Here is a 15,226-nt window from a genome sequence, read left to right as displayed (position 1 = left end):
TATGCTCATCAATTTTTGTGAAGTTCTGAGGTTTCATTTAGGATTTATAGGCTTTTTAGTGTATTTTGTCACGCCCCTTTTCTAAATGACACTTGTTAAAGCCACCCAAATGCAAAAGTTCAAAAAGACAAACGGCCCAAGAGTTATGAGCGATTTAGTACTTTTGGTTGCTGTAGCGCCACCTATGGGCCAATGGGTCATACTCTGATAGGTTGTCCCCAAATTGAGGCCTACCATCTGGCCAGGTTTCAAGTCTCTAAGCCTTACGGTTTGGCCTGCACAATGCGTTTTACAAATCCTTACAATTACAATAGGGTTTCAGCATTTCATGCTTGAACCCCTAAATATTTCTTGAGAACCAAATCAACATATCAGAAGGATCATGTCATAATGAATTGTAGTTTATACTAATAAATAAATGCGGTCTTGGTGAGCATAAGAGACTTCTTTCAAAAACATTAAAAAAAAAAATAATAAAATTGACCAGTAGTGTACTAATATCTAGAAAATAATCAATATGAACACTCACAAAAGAGGCAAAACAAAGCTAATTGTTTATCTTATTTAAAGAATGTCCTCTCACCTCTAAGCAGCCTTTCGTCTTTAGGGGTCACATGTCCTGAGAACTCCCCCTCTTCCTCCTCAGGTGACACAGTGGGCGGGGCTTGCACAGGAGAGGTGGGTCTATGTATCTGTATTCAATAATACACCAACTGATACATACACTCTTACAACATAAACTGGAAATAATATATGTAGACTACACATCTGAATCTATTTATGATGTTTATTGTTTTTTTGTGTGGTAAAAAACACTTCATTAAAATTGTATTTCATAAAAGCATTTAAAGGTCAAGTGTGTAATTTTTTTCATCAGTAGTGGTACCACATGGAATTGCAGGTTTCTAAACACTCCTACCATCCCTATCTGATCCCGTCTTCCATCGTTTCAACAAACAAGTATCCCAGCCCTAAACACTGGCTATGAAACACCAGCATGGCACTAGCCAACTTGAAAAAAATGAATAACAGTAAGAGAAGTCTCTGCCAGACGCGGTTAAAAACGAAAAGGAATAACAGGTTAATTCTCTCTTGTCATGCATTGCAATGCATTACATCACAGCAGGTTTGCCAGTGGTTTTCATGTCTCTTGTGACCAGTCACCACTTGTTGGAGTGCCATATTTGAATGTACAGTATGTGAATTTAAAGCAATCATATTGCTTCAGAAGACTTGTATTGAACAAAATTGATAGTGTTATTTGATCATATTTTTTGGTCCCTATCAGAAATACAGCTAATAAATCATACTATATTGTGTTTTTCTGAATGTAAAATGTAAAACAAAAGAATGTAAGGTAACACTTTATAATAACAGCACACTATTAATCATTAGCTAAGCATTAATAAACAGTTAATTCATCATTTATAAAGCATTAATAAGCTGTTTATAAATACAGCTATAAATGCTTTATCCTTGGTTTATAAGCATATATATAATGTGTTTAATAATTGTATTTTCATACTTTATTAATCATCAATTAATAACTTTATGAATAACTTTATATTAATAACTAAATGAAGTATTGCTTTATTTACAAACCAGTTATTCATGAGTTGTCAGTGATTCATAAGATCACTTAGAAAGTGTAAGTAAATTATTAATAAACTATTTAAATGTACATTAATACATCTTTTATACATATTTCTATGTTCTGTATCACTGTGTTGTGTTTGTTTCCTTTTTCTGTTTAGAAGATAACTGAGCCTTTACATTTTCTTTTGTAAAAGCTTAATGAGGCATAAATAGTCCTCACTTTAGATTAGCTCACATAGTAAACTGACCACCACTAAATGCTTTATAACTTTTATTAACATTTAGCATTTATTAACACATTAAGTAACTACTATGTCTGAGTAATAAGATGTATGAATGTACATTTAAATAGTTTATTAATAATTTACTTGCACTTTCTAAGTGATCTTCTGAATCACTGACAACTCATAAATAACTGGTTAGTAAATAATGCAAAACTTCATTTAGAAATGATAAATGATTATTAATAAAGTATGAAAATACAATTATTAAACACATCATAGATATGCTTATAAATCAAGAACAAAGCATTTATAGCTGTATTTATAAACTGCTTATTAATGTTTATTAATGCTTTATAAATTATGAATTAACTATGAATGTTTACTAATGCTTAACTAATGATTAACTGTCAAATGTAATAAGTTGACTTTACTTAGAAAAAGTGAGGAAACTGATTGGCTTAAAATTTCTAAGTACAGTAGTGTATTCATTTTTAGTTGGCAAAATGTATTTAATTTAGCAAAGAAAACTTGTTGGTCAAGTACTGTTAACTCAAAATCATTAGTTGTGTTAACTTATTATTAGTGTATGAATGTTTATTTTGTTTATTTAATTTGTATCCTTTTTTCTATTGTATTTGTCCTATTGATTGTAATTTTTTTTAATGGTATTACAGACTGTTTCAACTCACTGTTTTTTGTTGACAGTGAAATTGCTCTGAAAGAACAGATTAAGGGGTTGGGGGTCATTTGGGGGCTTTTATGAACGCATTGACAGGGGACCCCTTACAACATTTTGCTTAGGGCCCCCAGAAGTCTAAGACCGGCATTGTGTGCTGTTTAATATTTTTGTGAAACAGGTGATAATTGTTTTCAGGATTCTTTGATGACCAGAAAGTTCAAAAACAGCATTTATTTGAAATAAATATATTTTTTGTAACAATATGTATTTACAGTAACTTGTGATAAATTAAATGCATCCTGGTGAATAAAATTATTAATTTCTCTCTTTTTAACTTACTGACCCCAAACATTTTTAACAGTAGGGTAAATGAATGCCTACTAACAAATAAAATCAATTAATTGTTAATGGTATTATGGTCCAGGATAAAGTATGGATTTAATAAATTACAAAAATCAAAAAATTATTTTTTTAATATTTAATTGAATCTGGTTAATAGATAATGTGATGTAATGTGTGCAATGAGGTGCTTCTGTCGAACCTTTTCTTTATCTTCTTTCTCATTTGTCCGACCAAAGATTTCTTTACGTCTCCCATGCTCTTCTTCATCATCATAATCGCCATCACCACTTCTGTCCCCCTGCAAAACATTCAGCAGTGAGACTCTGCTGTGCACATCACGGACAACTCCACCACAAGAGGGAGTGCCAGCTCAAGAATCATCCCCTTTCAATCTACTATTAGAAATTTGCCTGTCTAAAAATGGTCCAAGACAGTGTAATTTTATTCTGAGATGAATAAGAGTAAAGAGACAGAGAGTAACGAAAATGCGCTCACGCTGGGGTCATCCTCCTCACATTGCTCTTCTGCTGCCCTGGGGTCTGGTTTTATCACCAGCTGCTGGATAGAGCCCTGACAGAACAGGAGAGAAAGAGAGAGACAAATGTGGGGGTTAGTTGTTCAGCCATTTAAAATAAAATCAAGTTGTTTGTGTAAAAGACTGCTGTGTACATTTGCAGAATGCCAAGTGGTTATTCACACGGCAATCATGTTCATACATAAGCGCTGCCTGGAGCTGTAAGAGCTGCTGTCAGAATGAAATCTGTTCTCTTATTTTCATTCTATCAGCACTTGCAGATGTGCCAGCAGCGCTTAAGGGAAGGTAATCAATTTTGCACAGTTATCAGCAGGCTTTCAGATGAAGCACCTCCTACTTTACTCATTAGGATTTAAAGGGTTCTTTTAGCCATGCACATTCATTGAAATACAGCAGAGAATTATGATGGCCATCAGCTACTTTCATTATTAAAGACATTATGAAATGTCATGGTCCAAGCAACCATGAAACAATGACAATGACTTATTCAATTATAGCCATTACAGATAACACAATAACTTTCATTAGTATTACCTCCGATAGGAAATATGAAATAACAAAAGCTCAACAACAAAACTGACAAACCTCAAAAGTGCTTTTCCAAGAGGGCACAACAACAATTACAACTCTAGAAGTTTGAACCGGAGACATTTTGGGGTATACTAGCCATGTTTAAAAGTGTCATCATTTCTGTCTGCAACTGTACAGAAGTGTATGTGAGAGTTTCATTGTTCGTCGTGGTCTTCTTTTCCCGAAGGAGGCCCATAGCATTATACCATTCAACACAAAGGATTCTACCTTCCCGAAGTCTTCTCCATGCCAACAAGCCTCCCTAAACACAATAACACACCAACTCATGGGACAAAAGCTCCTCAGTTGGAATAGTTCAAATCATATGGGGCAGAGGACAAAACTTCTGAGAACTTTTTGAAATCATGTTTGATATGGTCGGTGTGGTAGAATTCGAATGTGAATAAATTAGGGAATGTTTTTTTTTTTTTATAGTCCACTAATGATTATGTAAAGTAATATTTTTAAATGTTTCATTATTATGTTATGTGTTATATGTGTTATATATATATATTAAAAAATGCAATCAACAGTGCCAACAAGTAAAAAAAATATTAAATTATCAAATTACTAAATGTTTCTCCTGAAAGCTCCAAACCGGTATATGCACCAATATTAAAAGTCTGGGCGCTAATGGCCAAAAAAAAAAAACGATTAAAGCTTAAAAGAAATCCAAGTTATGACATAAACCGGTTTTTATGTCATATTATGACTTTTTGTCTCATAATGTAGAATTTTTAGGTCTTTTATAACTTTTTGTCATAATTATGATTTTTAACACATAATTTAAACTTTTCATGTCATAATAATGATTTACCAAAGCATGTATTTTTAATGTGGCGGAAATAGGTTTCCTTAGAAAACAGATAGATAAATAATATTTAAATTCTGTACTATTTTGTTTAAATATACAAAATAAAACACTACAACTAAAATCTGAGTTAGGCATCACACCACTATAATGTACAGTATGAGAAATAGATATTCAGTTTGAGATTTCGTGAGCTTAGAATTATAAGGTTCTATCTCCGTTTAGGGTAGTTCTGAGATATTGAGCATCAAAGTTTTTACATCCCAGCTGGCAATGGAGAGATGGAACCTTTTTATCTTATTAATAACTACTAACAAAATATTTTTTTACAAAAATAACACCACACAGGCATTAATAAACACCTAATGGATCAGATTATGTCAAAAACTCAATTTCGACCAAAAGTAGAGATAGAACCTTATAATTCTAAGTTCACGATTTGCTAAAGATTACATTTAATTTATTTTTAAATTGTTTTACAGATTCACTTACAGATGAGGGCAAAGGGAAAATGAGCATGCACAATGAATCCAATATCAACTGATAACAATAAATCAAAATGTCCCATCCCATTTCAGATTATAATCACAGTAAACATCACTCAAACAAATGACAGAACACTGCCTCTTTGAACAGTTCTTACTTCTGCCTGCCTATACACTCTCAAGTTGCTCTACACTCTTAATAATAAAAGTTCCAAAAAGAGGTTTTCGCAGTGATGCCATTGAAGAACCATTTTAGGTTTCCCTAAGTTCCCTAAGTCTCTAAAAGATCCATGTGGCGAGCAGGAACGTGGCCGAGGGCCGTGAGAGATACGAATCACGCCACCGGCCTCGCGCCGCTCTCTCACGGCCCTCGGCCACGTCCTGCTCGCCACAAACCATTTTTTCTTACTGTGAAGAACATTTCAATAATCTGAAGAACCTTTTTCCACTAAAGGCTCCAATATTTTGAGCGTTTTGTATAATGGAAAGGCTCTGTGGAAGCTAAAGGTTCTTCATGGAACTATTGATGCCGATAAAGAACCTTTATTTTTAAGTTTGTAGGTGGCTGTGAATAACCTCGAGCACCTTTTTGATCATGGATCAGTGATAGATGAAAAACTGTCAAGGTGAATGTGAATGTCATTGTGCCCCAGTCAGTTTACTAAAGGCACATGATATGCATGATATGCACATGATATCCCCAGTCAAAATCGAAACAAAGTACGAGACTTTAAAGCAAAGAACAAGGTAAATATGAATATAAAAATGACAATTTGACTTTCAGCTCATCTTTTATCATCAGTTATGATTTGTGAGGTGTTTAAACAGTACTTCCTAAATAATGTTTCTGAGTTTTGTGAAAATGTAAATGGTGACATACCACAAATCTCTCCAGGCCAGTACTGCCCGCATTTGCCACAAAGATCCCTGAGCCCGGCTTAAAGCTGAGGGGCTGCTGGCTTCTCTTCAGGGGTGCGCTGTGGAACTGCTCACAGTCCATATAGAGCCGAACTTCCTCATGCTCGACAGTCAGCGTGAAGCGGTTCCACTGCTGTGTCATGTCAGGCACTTTAAAGGAAGCCACCTCCACGGTGGCAGCAAACCCTGGCTCGCTGTAATACAGTACAATCCTCTGGGTCTTGTCCTCCACTGGCGTCAGGGCCAAGCCCAGGTGTACGATCTTCTGGGAGGGATCTGTGATGGCAAACACGACCCCTCCTCGAGAGCTGGAGGGCTTGAGGGTGACAATAATGGCAAAGTCCATGAAGAAGGGCTCAGGTACAAAGGACTGGGTCAGTCGACCTACATTAGCATTAGGCCCAAAATTGTAGGCAGGGAAACCCTCGTAGCCAGTGATGAAGGACACAGAAGGAGGAAGAGGGACGCCAACTAGCTCAGTGAGCACTAGATGACCCTTGGAACCTCGCTCTGAAAGAAATCACCCAGTAACAAGGGGAATGATTAAAATGAAGGACAATATACACAGTCAGAATATTCCTTCTCACAATTTAGAAAATATGTCTCCTAATAAATGAACAGTCTAAAAAAGTGTTGCAATGAAGACTAGAAGGCCCTACACACACATATATAAATTCCATTGTTCTTTTAAACAACATTTCATGTTTATTAAAGGAAAAGTTCACCAAAAAATGTGAAACTTGTTTAAAATGGAACACAAAAGGAGTAATTCTGACTGTGCTGGTTACTCTTTTCCCACTAAAAGAAAACTTTTTTTTTTTTGTGAGAAACAAGACAGAAAATTACAGTGATTTACTGGTATTTTTTACCCTCATGTGAGCTGTTAAACATTTGACCATTTGAGCTCATGAACTGATTTAAAAAATAAATAATTATATGATCAACTGAATTATTGAAAAGATTGAAAGTACAACTAGTTCTGAGTACATTAAATCTCCCATGATTACACCGAGGAGAACTAGAGAAGATGTTAACATTCAATGGCTGACAACTTAAAAATAATTTTAAAACTTAAATCGCATAGATTCAAAAGATTTATGAATGCGGCATACGAGTTGCATAAACAGCTTTGACACATTTTTTGTATGCTGCTTTTGCTTCCTTTTTGAAGCTTTAAAGATTTAGCCCTCTTTCATTGTAATTGCATGAATTTTTATTGAAAAATCATGCATGTTTTTGTACGGTTCTCTGTAAAAAAATAACCCGCACCATTCTCAACATGGTTCTACTACCCGAATGACCTACCACTTCCGCCGAGATTCTGAAGCGCACATTAGACACTTTACTATCCCATAAGGCCACGGGAGAGGATTTATGAATGGCAGTGAAGCAACGCAACTGACGCAGGTAGCTCATGTGACAGTAACAAAATGGCGAATTTAGTACGTCCGAATTTCATTCATACTAGCCATATTCATACTATGTAGAATTTCTTTTTTTTAACATTTCAAATTCAAATGTAGTACCTACTCAAACAGTATGCGATTTCAAATGCACAGAGAGTTCTGCTAATGTATGTTTCTGATGATGGATAAACTCAGCATGTGTTTCACATGAGAGTTGCTGTCCAATCAATTATTAGTATGTAAATCTGTTGCTGACAGTTCCTCACATTTTTGTGTGTTGCACACAGTTCAGCATGGCAAGCGAAGGAGACAAGCCGCTGATAGAGCTGCCGCATAAATCATAAATATCCTGTCTGGGAACTGGCTTCCCAATACATTACAACAGAGATGGTAAAAAAAAAAGTGGTCAGAACACATTCTTTGTAAACTTTGTTCATTGTGAGTGCCATATGCAATGTACATCTATTATGACTAATTATTTACGGCATCATTACCCGGTTGTTGATAGCGCACAGGTGCACGTGAGACCAAGAAAGCACACCTTGCCTTCTGTGTACAAACAGCCACTCATCGCTAATTCGGACATACACAAAACAATAACGAAAGTACTGGGCAGGGCTCGATGGCCCGGGGCCAGCGTAAACGACGCTCGGGACAGAGCAGCATCATCACAATAGTTTATCATTTGCTCATGCTTCTAAGGCATGCCAATCTAAACATTAATGTGCAAGAAGACGTGAAAGATAACTTTTCTATGAGCAAACATCCTAAGTGCACACATGGAATGCCGCGCCTCAGTCAGCGTGCATATACTGAATTGAATTCTCTTTTACGTCTTCTTGCACTTGAACAGACAAATTCACACAAAATTATGTCAACATCACCGTCTTGGCGGGTATCATAGCAAAACATAATTGGTTATGTCTTAAATGAATGTAAACAGTTGAGAATGTGTACAGTATCAGTATATTGGATCCGTGCATTGTCTTAAAGTGACAGCAACATATTATTCCTTCTGCTGTCTGTTTTTAATGTTAATCAAACAACAAAAGAAAAAGAGAAAATATCTCACTGCTCTTGACTTTTCATACCAATTTTGACAACATCCTTTGTCTAAATCCTAAATCCTTTGTCTACTGTTTCACATTATTATTATTATTATTATTATGAACACATTATATAGACAGTAAAACATTGTCATTAGTTTATGGCAATGTCAAAGCTAAAGACTCCTCAATCTGACATTAAGAAATAATGCTCTATCTGACTGATAGTAAAGAGTTTCAGAACTCAGAACAGGAGATTAAGAGGATCCTCTTTATATATGCATATATCAGCCGTAATCACAGTCACACTGGCTGCCGGAGCTTATATAAGAGTTACGAAATTGTTAGATTTGATGATGCACGTAGAAATTTGTCTGATCCTTGACACTGATCCTCTGCGCTAATTTGATCAATATATATACAACATTTAAAAATAAATAATAATAATTATACATGTGTGTAGCCTATAGGTAGCTGCGTAGTGCAACTCTATTCTGTGGCTGCTGGTCTGGCACTTCTGTTCTGAAACTGCTGGCACAGTGGTTCTGCAGCTGGATATATCCCAGAACGTGCAGAGACAAGCGGAGTGATACAAACAGTGTACAGTCCCAGACAGTGCTTAAGATGCACAAATCTTAAAGGGATAGTTCGCCCAAAAATGATATTTAGCCCATGATTTACTCACCCTCAAGCCGTTCGAGATGCATATGTCAATCTTTTTTCAGACGAACACATTTTCAGTTATTTTAGAAAATGTCTTAGATCTTTCAGTGGTTAGAATGTGAAGCAATGGGGTCCAGCTCGTTGAAGTCCGCAAATGAGCATGCATCCTTCACAAAAGTAATCCATCCGGCTCCAGGGGGATAAACGAAGGCCTTCCGAGGGTAATCCGTGCGGTTTTGTCGTAAAAATATACAAATTTAAAACTTTATAAACGAAAATAACTGGCTTCCGGTGACGGTCGACGCGCGTTCACGGAGATGGATGCTGGCATTTGACGTAGGACGTATCGTAGGAAGCGTCGTGACGAAGAACGAACGTAGAGTTTTGTTTTGCTCTGCTCTCTGGCTGCGCTGTCACGTTCGTTCTATGTCAAGACGCTTCCATCTCCATTAACGCGCGCCGACCGCCACCGGAAGCCAGTTATTTTCGTTTATAAAGTTTTAAATATGTATATTTTTACGACAAAACCGCACGGATTACCCTCGGAAGGCCTTCGTTTATCCCCCTGGAGCCGGATGGATTACTTTTGTGAAGGATGCATGCTCATTTGCGGACTTCAACGAGCTGGACCCCATTGCTTCACATTCTAACCACTGAAAGATCTAAGACATTTTCTAAAATAACTGAAAATGTGTTCGTCTGAAAAAAGATTGACATATACATCTCGAACGGCTTGAGGGTGAGTAAATCATGGGTTAAATATCATTTTTGGGCGAACTATCCCTTTAAGGAATAAATGAGATCTTAATTAAGGAAAACGTCTGGACCCCAGGGTTAATTTCACAATCTTCCTCTATGCCTGTAATCAGCAGGTGGACCTGTAACTGACGCCACCAGCGACCCCAATTTTCAGAAAACCTCCTGCTGCTAATCCTATTATTGTAATATCATGTGATAGGGATTTAGCGTTATTCTTTGAGAAAAGCGAGCTCATCAAACACCAGGCTGATCTCTCTCACACAACGGCGTGGCACAATTAGAAACATTTTAGAGTAAAGTTGCGCTTATCGGTTAGCCTCACGGGTGAAACATTATCTCAGTAATGATTCAACTGCACAGTAAAATCCAAATTACATTTGAATAAGTTAAACTAACAAGACAGTAATGATACACAATAACACCTTGCGTATGCAAATCTCTCCAGTTTGTTTATAACAAAATATATTATGAAATCCTCAATAAACCTAAATACATTTAGTCAACAAGGATCTTTGAGTCTTCGGGTTAACATTGAAAATGGCCTTTCACTAACATGTTTCAGAATTTTGATGTTTACTAGATGTTTAAAAAACATCTAGTTAAGTTTACGGTAAAAAACTGTCAGCAGTGGTTGCCAGAAATTCACTGAAAAAATACTGTGACAGTGTTTCTAAACTTACAGGATGCCTGTATATTTGACAATTTATAACCACACATTTCATTAAGTGATATCATTTTAATATACCTACCTACTTGAACTATCAAAATCTGCCTTTTTACCTTAAAATGTACCGATAACCACAACAATACAGAAAGCCACAAGATGAATCAGAGTTCACTGTAAATCGCCTGTCCACTAAACATTGCCAATATTCATATGGTGCACAAGATATAGCACACATCCAAAGATAAAACACCATCAGGGTAACACACAGCACTAAAATAATGCAACAAACATTAACTTAACAACATAAAATGGAACACAAAACATACTAATTTACATTACTGATAACAAAAATAAGAAGAAACCAAATTATTTAGTAATAAATTATAAATTATTTAAATACAATCATATTGCGAAACGCAGGGACTTCTGGGAATGTCCTTTTACTGTTTTTCACCATCATTTTTATTTTAGTTTTTACTTGCAAAAACTTAAATTTTACAGTATTTTACAATTAAATTAAATATTATGCAATAAACTATGTAAGTTTTTCACCATATATGGTAGGGTGATGTACATTTAACCAATCGACAGGTTTTATCGTAGCATTTTACAGTATTTTTCTGTAAAAATTACAAACATTTTATAAAGCGCACCGACACTCACCACTCCACATTCTGAGAGTTTTCTTAGCTCTGGCTTTGCTGGATCCCTCTGTGGGCTGAGGAGGGGAGGTTGGGAGGGCTATGCTCTCCTCTGGTGCCATAGTGATGGGTGCAGGTGTGGTGACAGCAGGAGTGGGTGAGATCGTCTCTGAGACCCATCGAAACCTGAACCACTGGATTTGAGAGGAGACACTGTCCAGGCTCAGGAGCACCAGACAGGTCAGCGGCAGCACCGGGACCGCCATGCTGCTTGGCCGAGCGAGGTAGATGAGCGTGCTTTGACCGCTGTTGCAAAACAGCCAGAACGTGCTATGTCGCTCCTCCCGCACGACTGCTCTCTGTACCCCCTAGGAACCCCCTCGGTACCCCAGTGCACCACGCAGACTTTGGTATTCAGCAGGGCAGCCAAATGTCCGATTCTCTACGCCATCATAATGGGATTGTTGAACACACACACAGGGAGAATGCACAGCCTTTGACCCCCACCTCGGCCCCCTCCTTAAACCCCCTCCACCTATTACCACCTCTGACAAACATTCAGCCCATGGCAATGAAGTTTGCTTACAAAAAAATGGAGGATTTCACAACAGTGTGCAGCTATGGAGAGCTTTAAAGCTTGTTAAATGTTTTTCTTCATCTTATAAAGATATAGTGCAAGCAATGTCACACTGAATACAGGGAGCAGCACACGTCCATAAGAAGACATGCTGGATGAATGTTCAGTGCCTCTAGGATTCAGTTCTAGTAAAAGTTCAGGAAAGTATAGAAAGTAATAAAACAGAGCAGCAGTGCAAGGATTCATTGAAATTGATTGACAGTAAACACTTCTATTTCTAATAAATGCTTTCTATTCATCAAAGAATCCTGGGAAAACTATCATGTTTAAAACAATTTTTTTTTATAAGAAAACATGTTTCTTGAGACACTAAAGATATGGGTCATTACAATTTTTAGATAAGTTTCTTATGTTCACCAAGCCAGCATGTATTTGATCATAAATACAGTAAAACAATAATATTGTGACAATGTCAATTTAAAATAATTATTTTCTATTTGAATATATTTAAAATGTAATTTATTCCTGTGATGGCAAAGCTGAATTTTCAGCATCATTACTCCAGTCTTCAGTGTCACATGATCCTACAGAAATCATTCTAATATGCTGATTTAATGCTCATAAAACATTTATTATTATCAGTGTTGAAAACTACGGAGCCCTAGGGACCTTTGCAAACATAAAAATATACAGACAAGGGTCCCTTTAGAAGCTCCATAGAAACAGTTGTGCTGCTTAATTATTATTATTATTTTTTAATTGTAATACATTTATTTCAGGATTCTTTGATGAATAAAAAGTTTAAAAGAACAGCATTTTTTTTTAATAAAATTTGTTTTTAACACTATAGATGTCTTTATTGCCATTTTTTAATCAATTTAAAGGTGATATTTAAAGGGCATATTATGCCCCTTTTCACAAGATGTAATATAAATCTATGGTGTCCCCAGAATGTGTCTGTGAAATTTCAGCTCAAAATATCCCCCAGATAATTTATTAGCTCTGCAAATTTGCCCCTTTTTGTGTGTGAGCAAAAACGCGCCATTTTTGTGTGTGTCCCTTTAAATGCAAATGAGCTGCTGCTCCCCGCCTCTGTTCAGAAGACGGCCTATTCTTTACACGCGCTTCGGATACAATAACAAAACACGTGAATAATCTCACTCATACAAAATCTCAGAAATAACCAGTAGCGGAGTGCAGCCTTACAGGGAGACTCAGGATGAGGTTGCCACTTTTAGACTGCACCTGGACGTTTCTGAATGGTTAGAGGATACATTTATGTAGTTGTTGTGGAGTTCCATTGATTCATCTGTTTCTGTGGGATTTCCGTTGAAAATAAAATGAATCCACTGCTCTCTTGTCTCATCTGAGGCTGGACTCTAAATAGTCTACTGTGCTCGTCTGTGCAGCCAACAACAGAACAGTTTGCATGTTTTGCTCGAACTTTTGCCATTGCATTAGAACTGTTACACTGTTGTAAACCAAATGGCGTCGCCGTGAGTGGAAACGTGCAGATTAAGGGGCGGTAAAATTATCTAACAAGAAGGGGAGCGAAATATGATTGGCTTATTTTTTTGACATGCTTGCAGAGAAAGGCTTACCAAAACAAAGTTACTGGGTTGTCACTTTTCACGTTTTCTGGGTTGGTAGATACACAGGGACCCGATTATAGCACTTAAACACGGAAAAAGTCAGATTTTCTGGATATGTCACCTTTAATGCATTCTTGCTGAATAGAAGTTTTAATGTTTTTCAAAATAATAATGATTAAAAAAAACTTTAGCCATCAGGCAGCTATCAGAAGGGCAGTCACATGTCCAGGAACATGGGAAAACTAGGAGTTTGTATTCTGCAAGCACAGGGAAAAACCAGGGCATGGAAATATTGAGCCAAATTCATCAGCCAAGTCTCCACAGCTCAGTGATCACAGCACATCAATACAGTGACAAAGAGAGTCTGTTCTGATCCATAGAGTGACAGTGTGTGCTTGAGATTGTTGCAGATTGTTAAGGTTACAATCAGGTTGTTGGGAGAAGAAATGGATTCATCTTCACGTAGACCTGAAGGGCCAATGGGGACATTCCCACTTAAATTATAAAACTATAATGATAACAAGCATATAGTGAAACGACATCATTGGAATCACTTTCAGAATTTTTTTATGCAGCTGATGAATGATAAAACATTGACAGCCAATCAGAATCTGAGCTTAGGCATTTAAGGCGTAACACGACAAAACTGCAGAACGCGCTTAGAATAGACAGAACGCTATTGTCCAATTGTGTGGACGCTAAAATATTGTTATAGTTATCTTTATGGTTATCGTTCTTGGTGTGAATGGGCATTAAGACTCTAAGACTTTTATTTTTACAGTAAAACATTAAAGAGCAGTTACTTAATGCCCTTCAGCCTTTAAATCCACTAAATATATCCGAGGACATTTACCAATCTGATGCGTCTCTACATTCCTGTTCATCCCAGTATACATCCTGCTGTGTGTCAAATCCTGACTCTGGGTGCTTGAAAGCATAACTCTTAATGTACCCTGAAAAAAAGAGGTTTTGGAGAGTAAAGGCCAATAATAAAGGCAGAGGGTTAGCTTGCCATAGCGTCCCATCATGTGAACTTGAAGGAACTCAAACTATTAGCCTTTATTTGAGACCCAAAGGTTAAGCAGGAGAGATGATGTTCCCATCCAACCAACCACACTACCCTTTCCTGTACCCCAATAACATTCAGTAATTGGTTTATTGTCAAAAGCCATCAGCTGTGCAATACTGTGAATTTCTTGTCTATAGAAAAGTCTCAATTAGCAGCCGTGGCCTCCGCTCAAGGGCATTATGCCTAATAGAGCAATTAGACAGTACCGTCCTCTAAATGCCAGAGCCTGAATTAAGAGCTAGACACAAATTAAGTCCTAGACACCTTAATTGCATCACATTTCTCTTACTAAAAAAGCCAGTATTTATACAGAGAAAATATATTCTAATAGCCAATTACTGCAAAATTCAACCTTGCAAAGCACTTATTGTGGTATTCAGGCACTACAGATTATATCACATATTGTGAAGGTTCTGTAAATGGAATGGAACGAACCCTTTCAACAATCAAACTGACTAGCATGTGTCAGAAACCTTGTAAGATCACAAACAGTGATCATCCAGCTCTCCCTAGTGGTGAATTACAGAAACTCACCACTAAAGATCTAACACATAACTCAAACAGACTTACCGAAACGACATAAAATGTGTCAGGAAATTCCACAGACATGTATAAATAATGCAAATCGTATGAAGACATAAACAAT

At 36.7% G+C, this 15,226-nt stretch overlaps 1 protein-coding gene across 1 annotated transcript in view; it reads right to left on the bottom strand.

Annotated features, from left to right (window-relative positions):
• col15a1b (collagen, type XV, alpha 1b) overlaps positions 1 to 11,706 on the bottom strand; it is a 30,950-nt gene extending 19,244 nt beyond the window's left edge. Inside the window, exons 1-5 of the mRNA XM_084411842.1 lie at positions 11,365 to 11,706; positions 6,123 to 6,670; positions 3,337 to 3,411; positions 3,041 to 3,139; positions 584 to 692 (exon numbers count right to left, since the gene is read on the bottom strand). Coding sequence (XP_084267968.1) covers positions 584 to 692; positions 3,041 to 3,139; positions 3,337 to 3,411; positions 6,123 to 6,670; positions 11,365 to 11,608 — 1,075 coding nt within the window. The 5' untranslated portion in view covers positions 11,609 to 11,706. The remainder of the gene's footprint in view (positions 1 to 583; positions 693 to 3,040; positions 3,140 to 3,336; positions 3,412 to 6,122; positions 6,671 to 11,364) is intronic.
• Positions 11,707 to 15,226: the final 3,520 nt, after the last annotated feature.

Source organism: Rutilus rutilus, assembly GCF_951802725.1.
Source record: "Rutilus rutilus genome assembly, chromosome: 6".
In the NCBI taxonomy this organism is placed as follows: domain Eukaryota; kingdom Metazoa; phylum Chordata; class Actinopteri; order Cypriniformes; family Leuciscidae; genus Rutilus; species Rutilus rutilus.
The sequence above is the reverse complement of the archived record's forward strand: the minus strand, read 5'-3'. Positions and strand labels throughout refer to the sequence as shown.